Source organism: Amphiura filiformis, chromosome 1, assembly GCF_039555335.1.
Source record: "Amphiura filiformis chromosome 1, Afil_fr2py, whole genome shotgun sequence".
Classification (NCBI taxonomy): Eukaryota; Metazoa; Echinodermata; class Ophiuroidea; order Amphilepidida; family Amphiuridae; genus Amphiura; species Amphiura filiformis.
The window spans coordinates 9,976,562-10,003,340 of NC_092628.1; the positions used below are offsets into that span (position 1 = coordinate 9,976,562).

General features: G+C 38.8%; 1 protein-coding gene across 2 annotated transcripts; it reads right to left on the minus strand.

Annotated features, from left to right (window-relative positions):
- Nucleotides 1-257: 257 nt before the first annotated feature.
- On the minus strand, nucleotides 258-26,773 carry LOC140149480 (uncharacterized). 2 transcript variants are annotated; one of them, XM_072171610.1, is made up of 5 exons: nucleotides 26,644-26,773; nucleotides 10,684-11,206; nucleotides 6,938-6,994; nucleotides 3,957-4,127; nucleotides 258-3,087 (listed from the first exon to the last, which is right to left on the minus strand). In XM_072171610.1, exons 1-5 carry the CDS (start codon nucleotides 26,666-26,668, stop codon nucleotides 2,943-2,945), a joined length of 921 nt encoding a protein of 306 aa, XP_072027711.1. In that variant the 5' UTR covers nucleotides 26,669-26,773; the 3' UTR covers nucleotides 258-2,942. The 2 variants fall into 2 exon arrangements, with proteins under 2 accessions (XP_072027711.1, XP_072027779.1); XM_072171678.1 differs by lacking the exon at nucleotides 6,938-6,994.
- Between the last annotated feature and the right edge of the window lie 6 nt (nucleotides 26,774-26,779).

Consider the following 26,779-nt stretch of genomic DNA (forward strand, 5'->3'; position numbering starts at 1 on the left):
AGGACTGCTGCTAGAAAACTGGCATAACTACTGCTCTGAAATTAATTGGCAGACCAAAATAATAGGCATTTCTGTTCACACATGGCAAGTCAAAATTTAGGGCATGTATTTTCTTAGGGACAAAATCAAAACTCGACCAGGGTTCCGCCCGGTTGCCTTTGTTTAGAACAATAGCAACCGGACGGAACCGGCGGAGAACCGCTGGTCGAAGTTTTGATTTCATCCTACTCAATGCAGTGTGAACCACCAGTTTACAGTAAAATTAATTTGATTCAAGTCAACTTTAACAAGCAGGTGAATAACACCTCACATTTCATTTGGACTGAAGTCAAACATGTTCCTTTTTCCCTATGTACACTGAACCAAATAACTTTGTCCAGTGTCAATAGTTAAACTTGCACACTTGCAAACTTAAGGAGGCAACATTACTAAACACCCACAAAATTATTTCAGCAAATCCTCAGTTAATTTCCTGCAAAATGGGCCAATTCCTAACAATGAAAGTACGTGTAAAACACCCTGTATCCCAGACGTGAAACAAAACCAAAAGATATATTCTTAAATATTTTACTGAATTTGTCCAGCTGCATAATTTCAAATGGCCAATGTCCAGATTCATTATACACTGTACACTTAGGGCAAATTCTTGGTGTATGTCTCCAAGTCACAGGCCTCACTTTAGGTTGCACACCATTCACAACTTACTGGTTCATTTTTAACAAGATATTACAATAAAAGACTTAAATATTTACATGGGGGGAGGATTGACAGTAATTTTTCTCTCAATTTTACACTTTTCATTGATCCAGGTTAATTTAATACTCATTTGAGATTCTAAGCCAAGATTGTTGGACAGACAATCTAAACATGATACAAAATGCTCTCTATCGACTCATTGCACAGTCATCTCAAATATGTGTGTTGTGTGATATAACGCATGCTTTGATTAATGCATACGCTTTGCAAAAGCCCATTGGCATGTCGGATCTGCGCAAAGGGGTCAATAGAAGGCTATTATGACACAGGAATGTTGTAGAGTACAGGTTCAAGATAAATGACTTTAAATTAAATACCTGATTCAACCGATACAAATTTATAAACAATTCAAAAAAATTTCAAATATCGTCGCCATAATACCAGAAATCACAAAAAAGCATGGTCACATAAACTCAACTTTGCTGGGAAAAATTGAGTTTATATATAAAGTTATTTCTATGATTAAACAAAGGGATTTTTGGTGATTTTCAGACCTCCAATCCAAAAAGTTCATACTACCAATTTGCTAAATCATTAAATATATAGAATGGAAATAGGTAACCAAATATCCAAACACTGAAGTAAATTTTGGCTATTTAATCCATGTATTATAACCAAAAAGTTGCTTGGATCTAGTTATACGGTTTTAATTACAGCAAAGTATCTGCCTTGTACTCTATGTATACCGTAAAGGTTCGCCTAATGGTGCACTCGAGCTCCTTTGCCTTGGGGTAATTTCATGTACAAATAGAGAGCTCCCTCCTCTGAAAATCCCAACAAGAATTAAGGGTACGAACCCTATTTGCTGGGGGGATTTTTATGGGAGGACACTTAATTTGTGCATAAAATTCCAGTTACATGTATGTCAAGGGAGCCCATAGCACCATTAGGTGCATCTTTACGTTATGTTACCACACCACTTTACTTGAACAACCTTGAGGTACAACATTGTAACAATGCAAGATATAGAACATTGCTACCAGTTAGTTGCACAGGAACTAGCAACTCGGGTGTCAACTTGGCTAACTTAATGCAAGCATCAATTTGAAGCTTGAACCTACCCACCTCAAGGCCTTGACATATTATCGACATCCAATTCGACGCCTATGATTGACCAAACAAAAGTATGATCTCTATCATTGGCATCGAATCGATGTCAATAATGTTGAGGTGGTTAGGTTCAAGCTTCAAATTGACACATGCTTAAGATCCCATAAGAAAATCCTTGTAACTAAAATGTATACAACTTTATGGATACAATATTTAGGTGGTCTTTGTAGATCAAGCAAAAGAAAGTACAGTTAACTACACACAGTTTTGTTTACACATTACTTGTATCGCTTTCTTTACTTCCAGCATATCCAGTACATATCCTCTGTCAGTAACCATTATTTTTAAACATTTTCTAGAACATAATGTCTCCTCGTAATGCAATGTATGATCCTCGCAATGCGATAATATTATATGTACAGTATACAAGATACAAATTTAGTGACCTTTGAACCTAAAAACACCCAAGTTCTTATGGAACTGCCTTCACTTTTTTAAACAGAGTAACAGTGGTTGTAAACAAAACTACTATCACAATATCAAAATTTATATCTGGGTATATGAATTGACACTGTCTGCATTATACCACTCAACCATTTTTCACCTTGGCGAGGCAGCCGTTTCACGCACACATCTATGCGGGGTCTTTAAAAGCATGTGCGTATGTATGCAAATGTATGCCAGCGACTTGAGCGAACACTTGCGATATGAAGTTCTGCACAATGATATACACACTATCACTGCCTCGCCAAGGTGAAGAATGGCATAACGTGTTGAGCAGGAAAAACCTAGGTGTTTGTGGCCCCTGAACATGTTTAAAACTAAACTGCCAACCAGTTGCATATAGGGGGTTTTGCTTTAAACATGTTCAGGGGCCAAAGACACATAGGAGGTTTTTCCTGCCCAATGACGATAATAGTATTGATTTCACAGCAGGTGCAATTACAGTCCGCTTTCGACGGAATTTAGAACTATATGTCCTTGAAGTATCTAAAAAGAGTGTAGAGAAAGCCTCTAATATATGAGCCTACACTTTATACATCCATCATGTTCTACATTTATACATGAAGTTACCTACACAGAGCTATTAAAAAACACATGAACACAACACTGAATGATGCCACTGAGGGCAGTATTTAGCGGCGGCCTGGGGGTGGTGATCTCCTTTGAGGTCTGTCGTATGCTGGTCTTTCGTATCCTCTGTCGTAGCTCCTTTCATACCCTCTGTCGTATCCACCGGCAGCGCCGCGATCATATCCACCAGCAGCAGCACGTCCGTATCTACAGAAAATATCAAGTTTTGAAAGGAAAGCTGTTATTTCATGCACTGGTCTAATTGGGTGCGTTCTCATTATGCTTGTTTGCCATTTGGTACCAGGAAGTGGACTTGATCCTACAATGAGTCCACTTTCAAGCCTAGGGAAAACGCAATGCAAGTGGTCTCGATCCTACATTCAGGATGTAGCATCGAGACCACCTCATTGAGGTAGTCGCGGACCTAGGACGTGGTACCAAAATGCCTATAATATTTTTCACCGAGATGCGGGAGTGACGTCAACATGTTTCATGCGCATCTAAGCCAGGGGTAGCTTTTGGCTTTTGGCGCACAAAATTACACTGTAGAGGTTGCTAAAGGGTCATTTGAACCCTTTATTTCTATTGTATTGGATCCATAATTTCACAAAATTTGAAATTTTTGACCCCTTGTTTGAAAACCTAGCGCTACCCCCGATCTAAGAGGCGTCTTTAAGTGTGCGCACGCCATAGTATGCAGATGGTGCATTTTACAGTGACTTTTCTAGGATGCAAAAAAGCAGTATAGCCATCCTCTTCTCAAGTTGATTGATTTTTGTTTCAAACTAAATACGTAAATTCAAATTACCCAATGACCATATGTTAAAATGTAAACCATGTCAATATCAAATTCTTTAAAACCTGAGGGCTGTTAGTGTTAAAACGTGTTTCCCAAGTACAGTCATAACTGCATAAGAATGATCATCCATGAAAAAACCTGAAAAGTAAAGCCTGAAAAAGTGTGTGAAATCAGGCAAATAGGGCCAAAACGGACTTAAATTAAAAGAAAATGTAGGAATTTGGACCACAAAAAAGCAGGAAAATTCTCATGCCTGCAAGTAGACTTTATTACTTACGATGATGCTGGAGGTGGGGGTGGATAGTCTCTTGCGTAGTCCCTGCTACCATATGATTCTCTTCCATAGTCGCGTGCACCATATGTATCTCTAGCTCCGTAAGAGTCTCTGGCACCATAATCCCGGCTACCGTAGTCACGACCTCTGGGGGGAGCTGCTGACGGGGGTGTCCTGCTTGGTCAAATGAGATGAAGTGAATGGAATGCATTAAGTAGGTAAAAGCAACTCTCATGACAACATTATCCTGCAATGTTTATTGTGATCTTTAAATGCCGAATAACAGTTTACTATAGAAACTGTCCATATATCTAGGCGATTTGCCAAGCGCGAGTAGCAATCAATGCAAAATGGATTTTCACTGCTTAAAATAAGTAACGTCACCTTCTTTTAACAAAATAGGTTTATAGTTGGATATTATTCTGCAATATGGTGACCACAACAATATGATTAGCCTAAATGTGCAAAAGATGTTAATTTATTAGTCGAGTGCAAGTGTAAGTGTATAATATTATTATCTGTTCCAACTCCAGTGACACCGCATGCATATTTTCCTGGGTAGGATTAGGTATACGTTCACTGGAGGGGCACGAACTCAGCACCACACAGCCCTGTTATATTGATTTTTTTTAAAGCAATGTGGTAATACCTAAATTACATCCAAAGGTTCAGCTAAATTAAAGAGGTGTCACTGGATATGGAATAGATAATAACAAAGCACCAAAGACCTTGCAATCAAGTGTCATTGACAGGTATCAAACTTATGTCTTCCAATGATTGGGATGCACACAAGGCAGCGTTATCTTCGCTAGCCATGTAGCCACCGCACCTGTCATTTGCCTATATACTTTAAGTTCACTCTGTAAATAATGAATTTTAATTTTGTCTGTTTTAGGACCTCATAGACTCATAGTACATTTTTTTTTAAATTGTACAGCTCAACTGATCATACTTTTCCTACATTCGACCTTGCATGATTTTTGAGTTGACAGTCATGAAAATAACTATATACTTGACAGACCATTAGTAGCCCAGTTCTGAACCTTTTATCATTCATAACAATAGGTATCTGATGGATCAGTGAAGATAAGGGATTATAATATATCCGTAACCTTGATATTATAGTAGGCCTACATCTCGAGGAAAAAGTGCAATGGACATGTTTTCATTTTATGTTTCAAATATCCCGCGCATGAAAATTGAGTATTTAACCCAAAATGGAAAATGGAACAATTTATTGGAAATCTGTGTAACAGATTTTTTTGACATCTTTTTCTGCACTGTAATACCTAAATAAAGAAATTTGATAAATATTCAAAGAAAATATAGGTCATCCAAAAAAATGTTGATTTTTACACATTTTGGGGCAAAAAAGGAAAAATAAGCAAAAATATCAAAATCTGTTTTAACAGTTTCATTCATCAAGTCATAACAAACGGCCTACATGCTTAATTTCTAATAAAATATTGAAATTGTGAAAAATATAGGTATTTATTGATTTTCATGTTTTTTCTTGCAAATATGCTAATAATATGCAAATGATGAAATTGCAAAATAAAGGTTCTACATAGCATACATCTTTCAAGTGTGATGTTCAAAATGACAGACATCAAAAAGAGATTCGATGAAATGTAAAGGTGTAGTAACAATTTTGGCATGGACTGTCTGGTTAGGAAAAGTACGGTAAGTTGAGCTGTAAGTATAGTAAGTTCAACACATAGCGGTACTTGAAATATTAATGTACCGTACTTGAATGTTTAAATGATTTAAACATAACATTTAAACTTTAAATGTTTGCGTTTGTAATAATGCTGGTCTTGAAGTGCATATTTTCAACTTGCAACTTGAATTTAACTCCCAATTTCAAGTTCATAACTCACTTGAACTCTGTAAGTACACTGACCCCAATGTTTTAAAATTTCATAGGATTCAGTTTTATTTAAATGACAGGCAAATGTCAAGTTCTGTTGGCTAAGACACTGATACCAGGTTAAGTATAAAAATGAAAAACATTTATCAATAAAATCAAAATGAACATTTTCAATTTAAAGCAAATGAACAAATTAACAATGAACATAAAACAACACATAAGCATTTAACAATTTATATTATGACTATTGCCACTTTTGTAGGGAAAACATGAAGAATGGTACATTTCTAAAAACTGTTGTACATGTAGCTACCTAATTCATAATTATTCTTTCTTTGACCTCAATCTGATTTGAAGTGCTTTAGTAGCACTTGTGAGTGCTTTCAAGTTTCTACTACACAATTTTGATAGAAATGATGTTAATTAAAGAATTTCATTTTCATGAAAAACTGAAAGCGGATTAACATGATAAATACAAAAGCGAAATGAAGATAGGATTATATTAAACTGAAATGAACAGGCTAAAAATCTATCAAAAACGATGTTAGTTGGACAACAGGTATTTAAAACTGGTAGTGTAACTAGTAAACTATGTATAGGATCTGGGATATACAACGTGCAACAGGCAGGTCCTTTGAGTGCTGCAATGGTCCATAAAAAGTTGGCTAAAGCCTAATGTTATCTGCAAAAGAAACTTATCTATTTGGGCCCCATCACCCAAACATTATTATTCCAAGTTGGTTGGGGGAGGGGGGGGGGAGGGTCTAGCAAATAATGTGTATCATAGTTAGTGGCCCATAGAATAGTATGAAGCCACCAAACCAACATGTTTTTGTTCATACTGCCGAAGCCCTCAAATTATAACAGGCCTAAAATTGCACAGGGGTTATCAGAAAAATATACTTTCACCGACACAAAAATCTGTGATTGACCGTGTAAAGTGTGGGAATTGAGTTGCCAATCAGATCACACACTTCAATAAATGTTGTTCTATAAATACAAGTAACAAAGACAGGTTCAAAATACCCATTAAAAACCAGGGGGGCAATTTCGGGAGGCTAACGCTTTAGGGACCATAGCCACCTCGCCAGACCGTAACAAGAACTCTGTGCACCTTGTCATGCTCATTGGTGGCTTGCCCCTTGGTGCTGTTGGCGATGCCCCAGGCATTCTGAAAACAAGGGAAAGTTCATCAAAGCTAAAACAATTGTACAATATGCAATCTGTAGGTAATAAATCAATTTCAAAGCAGAATTGCATGAATGTTGGGAAAAATGTAATACTTCAATCATTTCAGAACATATTTCTACTGCAGACCCTACCTACACTATGGGCTTACGGCATTTTGTGTACCGGTACATCCATTATTTGTGCATACCGTATGAACAACTTTCATACTTCACCCAAAAACCATGAAATGTTTCTGGTCAATTCGGACTTCAAATCTACAGCTTATTACTTGTAGCCTTGACATTAAAATTTCCAGCTACAAAATACTGAATATATGGAAGATGAGGTGTAAGAAGGTACACAAATTAAAATGCCAGCAAACAAATGTACATGTATGGATGAAAACCAGTCATGGGCCCTTTGTATAAAGAAGATAAAATCTCAATCACTGCACACACAGGCACTGTGGCACATGCATAAATCACACACACATACTGGAATAGATTCCCGTCCTGTGAATAGAATGAATGTTACATTAAATAAATGTGGTGAAAACTGCTTTTAATTAGTTGCAATTGCCTTGCTAAAACATTGTACAAGGCACAAGCTGTACCAGCTGGCTGTACATTATCCTCTTATTTGACAACACATGCAAGCTGCTACAGAGTGTACCCAGTTAATGTTATTAGCTGAGCAAATTTATAAACTACAAATTTTTAAACCCGTTCACCATATTTAACTATTTTTTTCATATATCACTTGAACTCACCACATATTCCCAACAACTGTCCAAGACCTCATCTCATCCACAGGGTTCACAGTTCCACAACACTGACCCCAAGCCAACAGTTCTTTAAGTTACATTCTATTTCTTATTGTATCCATGATATTTTTTGGTGAATGAATCAAGCAAGCGTCTGGATTCGCTGAATTTGGTGAATTTTAATTGCACCGTGTGAGAGCAGCATTCGGTACATGTGGAGTCTGCTAAGTTCATGTTTCTGAAGGATTTTGACAAACTTGAGCAATTTTGAACAAGTGCTTTAACTCACGACTATCTTCCCCTCAGCACTTCATGAATTGAACATGATTTCCAGGTGGCATGGCAATGGTTTAATGTGCGCTCTTGAAATATCTAGAAGATAAGGTAGTCAGGATGCTGTGTCACAAAGTGCTTAATAATCATTTGTTGGCGGGCGACTGAATTTGAAGCGCTTTCCAAATCTGTCAATTGGACGTCCGAACATGGCAAAAACTTTAAAGCAGTTTTCTCATTTTGGTTTATGCGAGTCTGTTCAGTTGAAACTATTAGCTGTTTGTAATTGTTTCGGGCAGTTCGCGATGAGATTTTGGATAAGCAGAAATTGCCTAAAATGTTTATTCAAAATGTGATTTGACGAGACGTTACAACGGACTGAAATAGCGAGTAGTGCCCAGTATGAAGCTCTGGCAACAGTACGTGCTTAACATGCGAGCGTTACGTTCTTGGTTCATTCGGGTTCCAATCGGTCTACTCTGCGCTTGATAAATGTACATTGTAGTCAGAGCATCATTCAAGCGTAGCCAATGCGCTAATATTGAAACATTAAAAGCTGTGGCTTATTGAGGTCATTGTTTTTTATAGGGAACATTGAAGAATTGTACTACGAGGATGCAGTCTTTTGTATTGCGATATTTATTATATAGCGAGTTCATTCTAAATGAGATAGTTGTAGCTAGACAATCGGTGCCCTATTCCTTAAATGTCATACAATGGATAATACACGGGAAATCACTCAATTCGTCAAGACTAGCCTGGCGTTCACTGTATACGGACGATATTTCAAACTTGCGGAAAAATATCTGCGATAACATACATACATGTATAGGCTAAATGGCCTTGCTATAATCTGACAAATACGAATACTTGAAAAGATGGAACTTTTCAGTCGGCGTGCTTATGCTTACTCCACTCTTACCACGTTTTTCAGTTCTAACATACAGTACTGTACAATGCAGTTACAGTTATGGCACTGGGATCGCTAGTCATTATAATACCACAATGTGAGGATGTATACATGCAACTGGGGAGAACTGTCTGGCTACAATATATATACTTTGTCAGTTCCTTACTAAAGCAGCAGTACGGACAAACAGTTATTCAATCACATTTAGGTGCTGCGAAAAACTTTCAAACTGGTTGTGTTAATACTGAGTGATTAGCTGTAACTATCCAGGATTTTCTTCCAGCTTGCAGTTATAGATTTGCTAACTTAGTTGTACTATGGCACGATAAAGTTTCAAACTTCAATTCCGAATGGTTAAGGTTGGTCAGACAGACTTGGAAGAACTTGCGCTTGTGTACGTGCAATCATCTGGTTGTTGCTTGAATCATTCTCAAAATATCAAAAGTAGAAATTTCTTGGCTATGCCCACGGCCTATGTACTTAGTCCACATTGACTACGTTTGTAAAACTATTCCAGTATTCCTTTTGCTTTGCAACAAACATAATGTGCTCTGAAGTGCTCCTCGTTATAATTGATGACAATTGGTTAAGGCATACCTCGTAGAGCTTTCAATATCAGCTGATTGGCGAGACCCATCTTTACAGACTGTAGTGTAGAGGGAATTACTAGTACATGTATAACCGAGTGCTTGATTCATGATGCCACATGTGACGCTTGTGTTAGAATCTCTCGTTCTTGGAAGGCTTCTGTTGGTATTAGGTGCAACACTTTCATTTTATAACCACTAGCGATGCATTTATGCTATTGAGTATTGAACCATCAAATGCAGAGAGTTGTATGTACCAATGGTTCTGGTTATTGTAAAAGCAATCAAAGTGAAGGTTTGGGTTTCATTTGGTACCACTACAGTTTCCAGACAATGGCTACATTTCGGATACATAGAGTGTTGAGCTCTTGACGGCTTTGGTGATACAGGTATATGGCTATCTTATGGAAGAAATATTTGCTTCATGTAACCGCTACGCTGATTCGAGGCAAGTTCGTACGATTGACAATGTGAACTTATTATCTTGTACTTTTAGAGCGCAAATGGTAAACCTTTGGCGCTTCCATGTAGATCCCTGTCTACCGTTTCAGACGTCTATCATCAATCTGCCGACTGCACTTTCAATATGAAGCTTTTTATGAACAAGAAAAATTTAACCTCATCAGATTCAGATCACATGCTTATATTAAATTGCAATTATACATAATACTATAGTGTGTTTACTATGCTTTCAAGGCTTATAGGATTTACCGAAAAGGTCGATAATAAAGTTTTGGTTACTTGGTTATCAACTCAAAACTTATAAATTGCTGCAGAATCGAACAAGTGGTATCTGAATTACTGGGTTTGAAAGGTGGGATCACAAAATCATATAACTACTGTAGGCACAAAGTTAAAACTGTGCCATAACAACACTTATCTTTGGTTTACCATATTCTATTTGAAACCATAATAATATTGCGTTACGCTTGTCCACCGCTCTGGATGATGATACTGAAATGAAACAATAGCCCTGTCACAAGAAACTTTTCTACCAATGAGGGGAAAAGGAGAGTGGGTTATTAAGCGTGATTGCGACTCAAAACTCTATTACGCTCTGTTACCTCGGCATCGCTTTTGTCACGATATAATGGCTTACGATTAGTAAACGCTTTCACACGGAAGTAAAATCACGAGCTCATCTCGCTATAATATACCTGCGTCTGACTGGTGAGCGGCTGCGATATCCTCCGCTGTATGGGTCTCCGTAGGGATCACCGTAGCGACCGCGTGGATCTCCGCGTGAGTCGTCTCTGTATCCACCACGTCCACCATAATCCGATGATGGGCCGCCGTAGTCACGACCGTAAGGTGGACGTCCTCCTCTTGATCCGCCCCTATCATCGCGTCCTCCACGTCCACCTCGTCCTCCACGACCACCCCCTCTACCACCACCCCTACCGCCACCACCACCACGGCCCCCACCTCTACCACCACCCTGTGCTCGCGATTGTTCAACTTTTATCGTAGAGCCAAGGACTTCACGTCCATCAAGCATGCGGATGGCTTCTTCGGCATCTCGTGTGACTTCATATTCTATGAAGGCGAAGCCTGGTGGGTCGCGAGCGATCCATACATCGCGTAAGGCGCCGAATTTGGAGAAGGTGTGTTCCACTTCCTGCTTGGTGACACGATGGTTGAGATTGCCAATATACAATCTCCCTTCCACAAGCTGTTTACCTGTTATAAAAGAAAAGAGAAGGACATTGTCAATACAAGTGTTACAAATTATTTGGCTATCCAATTCAAATAGGCTGTTACAAGGTTAGCCACAATCCAAAAATAGGCAGGTTACAGGCTTTGAGTTCTAAGGCGTGCAATAGGGTGCATCATGCCCCCTTTTGTCAACCAAATTTAATGTAGCTATAGTCTTAAAATGGGCCAAATGATGAAATAATAAGATTCCCAAAATTTAAATTCATTCCGAGTTCGTCTTATGGGTCCTCCGTGGCCCTAAAGTTTGAATGAATAACCCATAGGAACATTGCGCAATAGCCATATGGCAGCTATACATTTTCTAATCATATATAATGGTATTTTCCCAACTTCGGATGGTGCCCATTCATCCATTAATGGTTTCAGCTCAAACTTGCTTGTGGGCTCAGATTTGTACCTATAGACAATGTATCCGTGACATTTGAGCAGCCCTCGAATTAAGGATCTGAAGGGGCACGGCAACTTTTTTAGGACAAGTTGATTAGCCAGAGGGGTGTCCAGGTGTCATTTGGACACCCTAAAATTCTGATTTTTATAATGGAGTGAATAGGAAGTGGACACCCTGATATTGTAGAATAAGGTATTTTTGACCATTTTGGACACCCGAAAGACACCCCTCTGGCTAATGCCTTGCACGGCAGTTTGTAATATTTCAATAGGGCATCATGGGAACTGTTGAAAATTTGAGAAGGGCACCAAGGCAATTTCTCAAAAGTGAAGAAAACACACACAAACATCTAGATGATTTTATAATGAAGGGGCCGGGCTGGGGCACCGACGGCAACTTCATTAGAGGGCACGGCAAGTGACTGCCTTGGGTAAAGGACATATTTTGAGGGCATTACGGCAGTGGGGATGGGCACCCACGGCAAAATGCCATGGGTGCCGTGGGTTAATTCGAGGGCTGCATTTGAGTCATATGATTACATATGGTCATGTGCCATGAATTGGGGTATAGGAAAAGGTGGCGGTGTTACATTTTTTTATTTTTTCCCAAACAAAGGCTTACGATTGGCTGATACGTCATACGGCTTGCCGCTGCGCCTGCGGCAAGCAAGTATGACAGGGGCATAGAACTCCATCGCGCATGCACATGTGCATAAAATTAAGTCTCAGACCAGAGTTAGGCATGTTCACAAAATTTTCAAGTGGGATATTTCACATGGAAATTATTTTGTTTAAAAAGGTGATTATTTAACTTAAAAAATTGAGGGGTCAACCATGTCTGTAGGTCAAAAACTAGCGAAGTTATGGGCAAATGTCTGTTTTTTAAAAACTGCACTTTTCTGCGGCCATCATTGACAATGCCTTACAATGACTTACTGTACAAAAAAAACATGTAAATGCATCATTTTTTACCGCGATGATCCATTTTTTAAACAAAGGCGATTTTATTTTATGAAATCTAACTTTCACTGCATGCTGACTTCTGTATCAAGGATAAAGTACCAGCACTTTTTAGACTACGTCGTCAAGTTTCTGGTGTCCAAATTTCAAATTTTTGTATTTCCCTAATACACAGTTAAGCCATTGACTGGCCATAATCTGCTTATTTGGGTGAAAGTCACTCTGGGTAGCAATTTTCAGCTTAATATCTTTTTCCTAAAGGCAAAATATTAGTGTTCCAAAACGCGACAAATTCAACGATGGGACTCGCAAGAACAAAAAGGGGGGGTCTGGGTGAAATTTTGACAAGCCTTATCTCCGAAACCGCTTGGAGTTGAGCGCTAATTTTTTCCATGTGTTCATTATTGCCATAGAGGTATGCTAGAAATGATTTTCAGCAAAATCTGAGGGGGTGACCTGCCAACCCATTGGTTGATTTGATATGGAATGACTCTAAGGCTAATGGAACTCGATTGTTAGTTTCCTATTGACCGCCCGCATCACTTTTTCAATTTGACCAAAACTTTCATTATTTTCATAAAAAAGTCAATGATCTGAATAATTGAAATGGGAATAATCAAAATTGAAACTCTCAAAATCTCTGACATCCCCTGCTGATCATAATCAGCAGTTTTTCTTAGTTGTAGGTAGGCCCCGGCAAAAAAACGCAATTTTTTGAAGTAAAAAACGAGATCCAAAATTTTAAAAAGCGAGATTTTCCCCCGAAAAATGGCATAAGAAGCTTTAAAAACGCCCGAAAATACGAAAATCAAAAAAATAAATAAATAAATAAATAAATGTTGCCTGCCCTCTATTGTTCAGATTAGGTCAGTGATGTAAACAGAACTGCCGATGCCGGTGTGAGTTGAAGAAAAAGTGACAAAAATTTGACCTTGAATTATGTTTTATAGTCAAAATATGCCAGTAATTCAATAAATATAATGATATTTGGCCTAAACTTGAACTCATTTGCAATGAAATGTCATTTTTTATCAAGTAAAGCCATGGCTTTTGCACTTTTGGTTGCAATGCCAATGCTGTTGAATTCTGCACACTTTTCCGATGGAGAAGTTCATTTCGTGGAATTCGGTGAACTTTTATGGCATAAAGCAACATTTTTATTGTAAGTATACTGCTTGGGAACTTTCTTCAAAAGCGAGATAATTGGTTAATAGCGAGAATCGCGGCGTGAAAAGCGAGATCTCTTTTTTTTGCGGCCTTAGTTGTAGGGGTAGAGGATACATGTAGTAAATAATGGAAATTTAAGGATTACCTCATCATGTTTCTAGTGATTATAAAAATTGCAAATTTCTTTTCATTTTAATGAAAACAAATTCAAATCTTTTCTCAATCTGTTGCAAAATGTCTGTAAAGATGATCTAAGCATTACTACCGGTTTTGAGATGGTCTTTCATCAACAATATACTTTGGTACTGGTGGGGAACCTAAATTTGGAGAAAGCTGTTCATAAAATCATTGATTTTGTTGACATAATGGATAATGAAAAGAGACCGAATAATGAATAATGAAATAGCGACCTCGTCCTTTTTTTTCAAACATCCAATCGGAAACTAATAATCGAGTTCCATTGGCCTAATATCACATGTTTGGTAGGATCGACGAGTGCCGTTAGACCAACACAATCTGGCAGTGAGTGTAGTGAGACTATCATAAAATACATTGTGTCATCCACGTTGGAACCATTGGACTTTGGAGTACGGAAGAAATCATTAACACTATTTAATAAATAACATTAAGGGGTACTACACCCTGGCCAATTTGTGCCTATTTTTGCATTTTTCTCAAAATTATAGCGAATTGGGGACAAGTAAGATATGTATATTATAGGGGCAAGGACTACAACTACTGCAATGAAAATTTTATTCCAGCACAGACAACAGTTGTGGAGTTACAGTCAAAAATGAGGGAAAACCAATATTTGATCATTTATCAATAACTACTTGCTTTGACTTGCTTAATTTTCAGTACAGTAGGTGTAGTCCTTGCCCCTATAATATACATATCTTACTTGTCACCAATGCGCTATAATTTTGAGAAAAGTGCAAAATAGGCACAAATTGGCCAGGGGTGTAGTACCCCTTAACAGGACTGAAGGCTGAAGCAAATGTGGCCATTTCTATATTGGGCAAGTCTTTATAGCACATGTAGGAAACTTTCTTTCGCGAAGGTATGTCAACAATGCCTAGAAAAGCTGTTTTTTGCCTTGTAAACGTACGCAATTTTTCGCCATTTGCTGCTATTCCTTTTCTCCGATCAGCACCAGATAGATCAGTCTTCCTTTTACGCGCTCATGCGCTATTACCTGTGTAAACCAATCAAGGATTACACCTCCATATGTTGTCTACAGTACAGGTCGCAAGAAACTAAACGAAACACACCCGTGGCCACGATAATCACACGAAAATCACCACGAAAATCACACGAAAATACAACGCATTATCAACCCGTGTTTTACAGAATCAACGCGTGTGACAACGCGCGGACCACGGACGGCAATCAACATGATCAACGAATTTCACACACATCGTACCCACACCTTGGCGTTGACTTTGCGTTGACTTTGCGTGGAATCGTGGGTTCTATATTTTTCGAGAAAGCCTAAAATATCCCGACTCTTGATCAATATCGATGTATTGTTATGTCAAGTGCATGTCAACAAGATGACAAAGGATGTTAAATGTAGTCAACTTGAAGCCAAGTGGTTGTAAGTAATTTAATTATTTTCTAGTAGGCCTACACTGCAGTGTGATTCTCTTTCTTCTCTGGTCTAACCCAGATTATTCTGCTACCAGAGTTGAAGAGAGAAACAAACTTTACAGCATGAAACCAAACCAAATGACTTCCCGAGCTCCGTCCATCGCCGGTCACGGCGATAGCCCGAAACACTCATCAGTCTTCACGGGTACGAACTTCGGGGGATAGGAAAGAGAAGGTCATGAGCTAATATCAATTAGCATAATTATGAAGCTTTTTCTTCACGTTCTACGTTCTTCTCCATTAAAACCATAGATTATCAAAACATGTTTTTGATAATCTATGACAAAACCCACCACAGAATCATCATCACCGTTGAGGTTTCTCGCCGAGTCGACCACCAAGTAGTATCGTGATGGGCATGTAGTTGGCTTAAAAATCTTACCTTTAGGCCTATATTAAATCCTTCATCAAAAATATAAAAGCTGCCATTATATATTCCAGAAAGTAACATCGATAGCTGTTCCATTTATAGAAATGGCCTGATATCGAAGGCCTTGCCGTCTTGTCCTTTTACGATACCGTAGTAATTCAAACACGATTAACGATTTTATATTTTCCTGAATAGCTGTTCATTCCTATTTTGATACTTCCTTATTTAGTCATTCCAGGTAATGCGTGTATCATGCATGCGTGTGTGTGATCAAGAAAGACACAAGGAAAGGTGTTGGTGGAAGAGAAGATCCATGATTCCTATATTCCTAAAAGTTCCTATATTAACAAGATCATTCAAATTTTCACCAGTAGTCGTCCTCATTTGAAACGCATACGCACTTGAATGTCGCATAAAACATTCCCACGGTTATGCAGGGAAACCCAGGTGCAACTCAAGGGATTTGTAGAACATCCAGGGTCACCGCTACTAGTGTATGCTGTACCGCATTCCATTTACAATCATGCAATACATTGTACCAGGGCCATTCATCGTCACCATGGTAACTCAGTCCGGATGGGATGGTATACCACAACACGTACATGATTGCTTGTCATCATACCGGAAGAGATTGCGTGATACAAGAATAACAAGATGACTACAGATATGGGGACCGATCGTTATTTACGGCAGGGGGGGGAATGGGTGTTTTGGCAAAAATATCGACAACAAATTTCGCGTTCCCCCCTCGCGTCCGCTCAAAATTTTAGCATTCCCCCTTGTTTTCCCAATGTTCTCCATTTAAAATTTAACAATCCCCCTCTTGGTTCAACTAAAATTTCAGGTTCCCCCCTCAAGACCACAAAAAATTTCGTGTTCCCCTAAATTTACCCATTCCCCCCCTGCCATAAATAACGATCGCTCCCTAGTGTGTTTATTTTCTTCAAAAAAACTGATTTCAATACAATTTAAACCTGTTTAAGGGGTAAGGTGTATTGGGAGGTGGGTCATAAAATTTTTGTTGTCAAAATAGGAGAGGGGCCGCAATTTTATTGACGCCGACTTTTTGGTAAATTTCGGACCCCATTCCGCAGAAAATGCCAATTGATCATATCCACGAATCTTTCAATATTCTTCCCACGCGCGAGTTGACATGAAATCCGAATAAAACAGTAAACAAGCTATTTCATGCCATGCGCCGATGCCAAGATTCCTGATATCATTAGGGACGCACCAATAGATTCTCGGGGAGTTTGGGTTAGGTAGAATTTTTTTGCCGCTTGAAGGCAGCGGATTTTTTTTTTTTTTTCGCCACGAAGGCAGATTTTTTTTTTTTCGGCTAAGTATTTATTTTTCAATTTTAATGTATACCAAATACAAAGTTAGGTGGGGGGGTTTACTCATCAGTGAGACAAAACTTTTTTTTTCTTCTCACTAGTGGGCGAAGTTTTTTTCTTCGTCTCACTAGTGGGCGAAGTTTTTTTTCTTCAAAAAACTCCCATGCCCCCCCCCCCCTTCTGGAAATCTAATGGTGCGCCCCTCACTTCATATTTGAATGGGCGGGTATTTTAACAAACCTAGGAAACAAGTGAAACAATCCCATTGCATGATCTCATTGGATACCCTAGTATTTCTCAGGCCCTGGTAATTTCCCGGGATATTTCTTTGCGGCCCTGTGGGTCGCGAGAGACTCATAACATAATTCACCACAATCTGTGACTGAGTTTATCCGTCTGTTTGTTTGGATGTCCGCCTCTTTTCTCGGAGACTAGGGGTCATACGTTCTTCAAACTTGGTGGGTGGGTGCATCTTGACCCCAGACAGAACAAGTTTGTTTTGTTTAGTGGGTCAAGGTCACCCGGGGTCATCTGGACTCTGGAGGTCAAATTAGCAAAAACTATCGTATGGGCAAGAAACTTGGTAGGTACAGTCAACATTTAGGGCTAAATTTTCGGGAAGGTCATTTTCGGGTCATCCGGGGTCACCCAGTGGTCATCTGAGGTCAAATTATTAAAAACTGCCGTGTGGGCATGAAACTTGCTGGGTACAATAAAAATTAAGAGTCACATTTTTGGAATGTCATTTCGGGGTCATCCGAGGTCACCCAGGGGTCATTTGAGGTCAAATTACTAAAACTGTCGTATGGGCATGGAACTTGGTTGGTATAGTCAACATGAAGGGGTAAATTTTTGGATGGTCATTTCGGGGTCATCCGAGGTCACCCAGGGGTCATCTGAGGTCAAATTATTAAAACTGTCGTATGGGCATGAACGTTGGTGGGTACAGACAACATTTAGAGCCAAATTTTTGGAATGTCATTTCGGGGTCATCCGAGGTCACCCAGGGGTCATTTGAGGTCAAATTACTAAAACTGTCGTATGGGCATGAAACTTGGTGGGTATAGTCAACATTAAGGGGTAAATTTTGGGATGGTCATTTCGGGGTCATCCGAGGTCACCCAGGGGTCATCTGAGGTCAAATTATTAAAAACTGTCGTATGGGCATGAAACTTTGTGGGTATAGTCAACATTTAGGGCTACATTTTTGGAATGTCATTTCGGGGTCATCCGAGGTCACCCAGGGGTCATTTGAGGTCAAATTACTAAAAACTGTCGTATGGGCATGAAACTTGGTAGGTACAGTCAACATTTAGAGCCAACTATTTGAAAGGTCATTTTGGGGTCACCAGGGGTCATCCGAGGACAAATCTGTAAAAACTGTCGGATGGGCATGAAACTTGGTAGGTACAGTCAACATTTAGAGCCGAATTTTTGGAAGGTCATTTCGGGGTCATCTGAGGTCAAATTAGTAAACCTGTTGTATGGGCATGTAACTTGGTGGTTACAGTCACCATTTAGAACCAGATTTTGGGAAGGTCATTTCGGGGTCACCAGGGATCATCTGATGTCAAATAAGTTAAAAAAACCTGTTGTATGGGTATACATACATGTTCCCGGAGTGATGACATGGACTGAGACTTAAGTACCCATGGAACTCGTACTTCAATGGTACTTTATACCCAAGGGGCTGTGCAAAAGTTATCTGTCCCCCCGGGATGGGCAAACTTCAAAAGATAAAAAATTCCCTCCCCTTGGCCTACTAAAAATTGTCGTCCCGACCCCCCCTTGCAATGCTGAAATGTTTAATATAATTATGTCCTGTGTTGTTTCAAGTTTTTAGAAGGGAATTTTAATTCTATACTTTCATCCTTTTCACGATTTTTCTGTCATTTTTCAGTTCAAGCAAATAGCCCCTGATATTATTTTTCTTTGTAAATTCTGCTTTGAAGTAAATATTGATCAAAGTTGTTCAACCAACCAGAAATACAATAACGTGATAGTAGAGCTGTCATCCCTTACATAAGTACGCAATCACCCAGCATAAAAATTTGGAATTCGCTAGTATACATATCCTAGGAATTTCCGTTCTTTTGAGGGAGCACCAGTATGATACATTTTGTATGCGCCCTGCCTGATGTGCAATTGGCTTCACAATACACCAAATGACCCTATGGACCGCATTACTTGTAGCATAAAATTTCAAAAATGAAAAATATTGAAATATATGCAGCATTCCCCATCTATTATCATTATCCTTGATAATTTACTTGTTATGATTGATCAACTCATTAAAATGTTTTGTGCATTTGTAAATAAAAAAAATATAATTATGTCCTCTGTGTTGTCTGAGCTCTAGTCAAGTTTTTAGAAGGAATTTTAATTCTACACTTTCATCCTCTTCACGATTTTTCTATCATTTTCAGTTCAAGCAAATAGCCCTTAGATTATTTTCCTTTGTAAATTCTTTGAAGTGAATATTGATAAAAGTTGTTCAACCGACCAGAAATATGATAACGTGATAGTAGAGCTGTCATTCCTTACATAATTACGCAATCACCCAGCATAAAAAATTGGAATTCGCTAGTATACATATGCTAGGAATTTCCGTTCTTTTGAGGTAGCACCAGTATGATACATTTTGTATGCGCCCTGCCTGATGTGCAAAGTTGGCTTCACAATACACCAAATGACCCTATGGACACGCACTTACATGTACTATAAAATTTCATGAAAAAATATTGAAATATAGGCAGCATTCCCCATCTATTATTATTATTATTGATAATTTACTTGTTAAATGATTGATCAACTCATCATTAAAATGGTTTGAGCATAAGTAAAAAAAAGTATGTCCTCTGTGTTGTCTGAACTTGAGTCAAGTTTTTAGAAGGGAATTTTAATTCTATACTTTCATCCTTTTTTTTCAGTGTCATTTTCAGTTCAAGCAAATAGCCCCTGAGATTATTTTTCTTTGTAAATTCTGCTTTGAAGTAAATATTGATAAAAGTTGTTCAACCAAACAGAAATACAATAACGTGATAGTAGAGCTGTCATTCCTTACATATTGGAATTCGCTAGTATACATATCCTAGGAATTTCCATTCTTTTGAGGGAGCACCAGTATGATACATTTTGTATGCGCCCTGCCTGGTGTGCAATTGGCTTCACAATACACCAAATGACCCTATGGACACGTACTTGTAGCATAAAATTTCAAATATGAAAAATATTGAAATATATGCAGCATTCCACATCTACAATGTATTATTATATTATTGATAATTTACTTGTTAAATGATAGATCAACTCATCATTAAAATGGTTTGAGCATAGAAAAAAAAAAAATATAATTATGTCCTCTGTGTTGTCTGAACTTGAGTCAAGTTTTTAGAAGGGAATTTTAATTCTACACTTTCATCCTTTTCACGATTTTCTCAGTGTCATTTTCAGTTCAAGCAAATAGCCCCTGAGATTATTTTTCTTTGTAAATTCTGCTTTGAAGTAAATATTGATAAAAGTTGTTCAACTAAACAGAAATACAATAGCGTGATAAAGTTTTATTCAGATTTCCTTACAAATTGAGCGTGCTGCTAGCCGTCCAGCACGTATTATTTGCACTTGCACATGCTTGACGTCGCACACATATAGGTACTAGCGATGGTTAAGCTGTCAAAGGAAATCTGAATAAAACTTTAGAAGAGCTGTCATCCTTACATATTGGAATTCGCTAGTATACATATCCTAGGAATTTCCGTTCTTTTGAGGAGCACCAGTATGATACATTTTGTATGCACCCTGCCTGGTGTGCAATTGGCTTCACAATACACCAAATGACCCTATGGACACGCATACAATTTCAGAAATGAAAAAATATTGAAATATATACGGCATTCCCCATCTATATTATTATTATTGATAATTAATTTACTTGTTATATGATTTTGGCTCTAAATGATGTCTGTACCCACCAAGTTTCATGCCCATACGACAGTTTTTACTAATTTGACCTCAGATAACCCCTGGGTGACCTTGGAATGACCTTCCAAAATTTTGGCTCTAAATGTTGTCTGTACCCACCAACTTTCATGCCCATACGACAGTTTGTACTAATTTGACCGCAGATAACCCCTGGGTGACCTTGGATGGCCCCAAAATGACCTTCCAAAATTTTGGCTCTAAATGTTGTCTGTACCCACCAACTTTCATGCCCTCACGACAGTTTGTAGTAATTTGACCTCGGATGACCCCAAAATGACCTTCCAAAATGTTGGCTCTAAATGTTGACTGTACATACCAAGTTTCATGCCCATACGACAGTTGTTAGTAATTTGACCTCAATTTGCCCCGGGTCAGATGACTTAACGAACATAAACGTCTTCTTAATTGCCAGGACAGAACTTCACCTACCCACGAGTTTGGGCCCCATTACAACCTAGAACGGCTTCACACGACAGTTTTAGTCATTTGACCTTGGATGACCCCTGGGATGGGGCTCCGGGATCAGATGACTTAACGAACATAAACTTCTTCATGCCAGGGCAGAACTTCACCTAACCACCCCTGTACAACCTACGACAGCCTCACATTAGCAGTCACTGACAGACAGAGACAGACAAAACTAGAGAATAGCGTATTACAGGGGTGTGAGAGTTCAGATTTTTTGATCTCAATTTTTATCTCGTTTTCTGCTCTTCCTCTGTACAAAAGTATAGGAGCTTTCCAAAATTCAGACTTTTTTATCTGTGGTTACTCACACCCCTGGTATTATAATCAGTGGCGGCGCTACGGGAGGGGGGGGGGCACGGGGAGCATTTGCCTCCCCAAAAATAATTTCTTGCCCCCCCCTCAGTTTTTGAGGCAAACCCCCAAATTACGTAAATTTCCGCTTTTTTTTGCAGCAATTTTGCACAACATTTATCGATTTGCCTAAATTCACTTTGCCCCCCAAAAAAAAAAAAATTCCAATTATTGAAATGTATTTTCCAATATATTATTATATATTATAATATACTGATTGCTCAACTTAAAAATTGTAGCATCCCTTAGGAAAATGAATACATTTGTAGAAAACTTACCTAAAACCTCTTTCCGGGTCGGGACCTTTCTGCCCTCTCCTCCCTCCAGAATGCTCCCAGTCAGGACAGGACTCTTGGCCCCTCTCTAGTCTCTAGTAAAAATCCAAATTTACAAAAATTTTTTTTACAATTTGTGCGTCAATTTTTGGCAAAATTGGTTGACTTTGCCTCTCAGTTAACGTTAACCGACCCCTACCCCTCTCTCACTTTACGGTCCCACTACCCCCTCGCTCTCACTTAACTCTCCCCTACCCCTCGCTTTACTGTCCCCTGGCCCCTAACCTCGCTCTCATTTTACTGTCCCCTACCCCCATCGCTTTCACATAATTCTGATTGCACCCACACGTTTTTAGGAGCCGTTGTGTACAGCCGGTAAATCCCCAGGGTCAAACGTAAACAAGGGAATTTCGATCTTGTCTCGGTCCCAGCCGGTTTGTGTTCCTCCGTCACTAAACAAACCGTCTGGCGACAACCCCGAAATGACGATCCGCTGATTGGTTAATGAATTTCCAAATATTTCCAAATAAAACTGTTTTCAATTGGCTATAGGACGTAACTTGTGTAAGTGACACTAAACAGCGTAAGCCCCTCACTGTTTGTAGATACCGCAAACGCAAAATATACGCTAGCTCAATGGCCACTGAGGCGCCAACCGTCTGATATCGCCTTTCATGTCAGCGACTCACAGCGTAGTACTCCCGCTGCGTACTCACGCACGTTGTGTGGATTTATGTAACCCGCATAGCTGTCACTCAACCGTTGCATGCGTTGAAGCCCGGCACTGATTGACAGCAATTCGTACATGCAAGCCTATTGCGCATGGGCAGTATTTCAGGGACGCACCATTATTATGGGGAATGGGGGCTAGGGAGTTTTTGAAAAAAAAATTGCCTCACTGACGAGTAAAAAAAATCACCTTAGGGCCTACTGATGAGTAAAAAAAATTGCCTCACTGATGCGTAAAAAAATGGAATACGTACATTAATAAAATTAAAAAATTTCGCCAACAATTTTATTCTGCCTGACCCAACTCCCTAGACTCTCCATAATATCTAATGGTGCGTCCCTTAATAAAAGTTATTTATAAAATCTGTCAGTATGAATGTCGCCAATCCTAAAATTTCAGGCCCGTTTTTTAAACAAACAAAACGCAAATCTTGGTATTTAAAAACAATCTCACGTACACACCCAAACAGTAATACTAAGCCACGCCCCTCACCCAGGAACATTAATGAAACCAAGGGTTCACTCAGTGGTCAAATTGTGTTATTTATTTATTCACTTTCCCAGGTCCCTAACTCTATTACGACAGTCATGATCATGCATGTTAGAGCTGGGGATTTCCCTGCGTGTCGCAACAATAATTTTATATATCACGTTGATTTCTAGACGGAACTTTCTGCCACCCCTTCCTCATTCAAAATAATTCTTATTCTTAGTAAACAAAATTAAATGACTCGAGATCGCATGTGTAAAAATAAAAGACTCGGAGATTTGGCAGTACATTAACATTCTTTGTTTTCTTCTTGGCTTCCTGCCGATCTGTTCAAAATAATCGGGTTTCGTTGATTCTTTTAATGGAAAATAGTTATTATTGTTATGAAAACAACAGAATCACCTAGTTTTAAAAAGTTTGTCAAAAAAAAAACTTTTGTAGATTGCAGATGAGACGAAGTTATATTCATCTCGGATTGCAGCATTAATTTGAATACAGTTGAAATTGTCATAAAAGTGAATGCAGAGAATCTTCTCTGGTGAATGACATGACATCAAAAATTTGGGGAGTGACTTTCTATTCTTTAATTTATTGTTTACATCATGCGTGATACCACGGGGCCCGGGTGATACCATGTGCATGCGATGTGCATCATCAGTGATGTTCACATTCCAGAGATCGTGGGACTGCAGTTGTACTTACTTGGCCAATTTGAATAATTCAGATATTGGAATTGGTCATTCGGTATAAATCAAATTATGACAATGACATTTAATATTCAGTACAGTCGGAGGCTGAGCAGCAAGAACTGGTGTCTTGTATTGACATTACGAGTTTAAAGTCGTGTCAGGATGATCTTTTCGGTGCGATCTTGCAAGCCTTCGAATTAAATAAATCTCATGGCATGATTTATGAGTTGTTTGGTCCGGCTGCCGCATGCAGGGCTGAGATGCAGGGCTGAGATCCCGGGGCTGAGATGGGTCATTGAAGACCGCAGGGTATCGGCTTCTTTCAGTTCTGGGTCTCGGGGCTTTGGTGCACTTGGCAAATAGATGATTGGATATAAATCTACGTGCTCTTTTAGTTCTGCAACGAAAAGGAAATAGAACAATAATACTGATAAATGATATCAGAAGTACTAAGATCATAAATATGTGTAAGGTAAGAACAAACAAGAACAGCATGAAAACCTGGGTATGTCGGCGATTTAATAGGTAGGCCTACACGAAAATGTTGAATGATATAGGCCTACAAAATTGTTAATGGCAAGATATTAATATTAGTATTAATATTATGTTTTGGGTGCAGAATATTTGCGACTCGTCGGACTCGCACATGTAGGCCTATGTGTTGTTTCCCATACAAAATGATACAAGGATGTGTGAGGAAATTTGATGTCACCAGCGGGATGAGTTTGCGCTTGCTAAAACACGCCAAACGTCGGGTTCTTGCCAATATCGCTGGTGGAGTTCTCTCGAACGTTCCGTGGTGCATGGTGGTCTGAATTTTTCGATTTCTTGTCAGGAACATGATTGCATTGCTCACCTGGAAGAGAAATAACATTAAATGATGAATATCGGGATGCATAACGAACCGGGATAACGTAATTATAATTAGTATAATTATAGATCGTAATTCAGAGGTCAGAGAAGATGTTTCTTGTCAAGTTCTCTGATAGATAAAGCGATTTGCTACGATGAAGAATCTGATTAGATACAAAACCGTATGATTAATACGAGAGAAAAAAAAAAACATTACAAATCGCCGTTTTCACAATATTATTAAGCTTAGGCCTTACTGTCATGCAAAAACCGAAGTGAATGTAAAATATGAATCTAACAAATACTAACCTGATTATCGTCTTAACTTTTGAGGTTATTGATCGACTCAAGAATGTCAATCTTGCTGGCTCATAACCAATCCAGATTGCAAAATGCGTGGTTTTTCGTTGAGGTGTCATCCGACTTTTGTACTCGAGAATCTGCTACTAATTGTCAACGGGTTTTCCACGCGCTGACAACGCGTTGTGTATGCCATTTGCCACGTGGTTTTTTTGCGTGGTCAACGAAAAACCCACGTTTTTGCCACGGGAACCCGTCGCGATATCATCGCGTGTAGGGCGGTTAGTTTCTTGCGATCTGTACTGTACATAATATCAAAAAATTGGAGGGGTAATATTTTTTGTTTTCTTGCTAGGCTTTCATAAAGCAAGCATGTGGTTGAAAAACTGTAATTTTGTATGTAGGCTCAGTATATTGTACACATGATACTATTATAATATAGGCCAATTGTATAGGCCTATATGTACATGCATTAAATACATATGTTTTCACCTGCATGCTTGCTTTGTGAAAGTCTAGCAAAAAAACAAAAAATATTACCCCTCCAATTTTTTGATATTATGTAGACAACATATGGAGGTGTAATTCCAACGCAAATTCGCCTCGCGGTCACGTGGGCAACAAGGTCAAAGTACAGAAAAAAAGGTCATATTTTTTCTCTTCCTCCTACACACTAAATGATAGTAGATTTAGATTCTTTGAGAGATTAGCTAAATTATAAATAATGACACCAATTTCAGCTCAGTAGGACCTACGGTTACGGAGATATGGTCGCGACAATATTGATGGGCGCGCCATTTTTCGCCGAAATCGCCAAAAATGGGCGGGGCATAGCGCGAAAACCGTACGTCCGATTAAGCTAAAATTTGAAATTTGAGCTTTGCCAGCCAAAATCACCCTGTATACCAATTTTGAACAAATTTGAAGGGGGTGAGGTGTTTCCCATTGGGTGAATTGAGAAATAATGACCCACAACTTTAATTGAGCATAACTTCACTATACTTCAAGCTACTGAGCTGATTTAAAGACTTTGACTTTTTTGACTTTGAAGAATACTTCGCAACGCTTCCATACATGAAGTCAAGCGCGAAGGGATGTGAGGGCGCGTGGGTTGCTTATGCTTGTTGTAGTTGCTTTCTTCTTAGGTGATCTGTAACTTCGGTCTTGAATGTTGAGGTGATTGGTATGTTAACTATATGTTCAGGCAGTACATTCCACTCTTGTAACAACGTGCTCAGCCTAAAGCATGTCAGCTCCGCTATTAAACAATGCAATCACGTCTCAAGTCAGATCGAAGATTTGCGCAATTTTAAAAACCACTTTTCTACATTACTTATTAACATTTACTCGAACATTTACTGATCAAAATTATCCTTAGATTATAGTGTACATTACCTGGATTTGCGCTTGCCGAAGGCATCTTTCAATAATGTGTAATTTTGAGTCAAAACACAACTAGAAATCGGACAAAGATGTCGTGCACTCGCGTCTTTAGCTGGCCAATGCAGAAAAGATATTGATTATTATAATC

Coding starts and splice junctions, on each gene's coding strand:
- LOC140149480 (XM_072171610.1), bottom strand. CDS start 26,668: ATGCCTTCGGCAAGCGCAAATCCAG. Junction 11,207..26,643: donor TTCGGCAAGCGCAAATCCAG/GTAATGTACACT, acceptor CTTTTATAACAG/GTAAACAGCTTGTGGAAGGG. Junction 6,995..10,683: donor CGCTCACCAGTCAGACGCAG/GTATATTATAGC, acceptor CCTTGTTTTCAG/AATGCCTGGGGCATCGCCAA.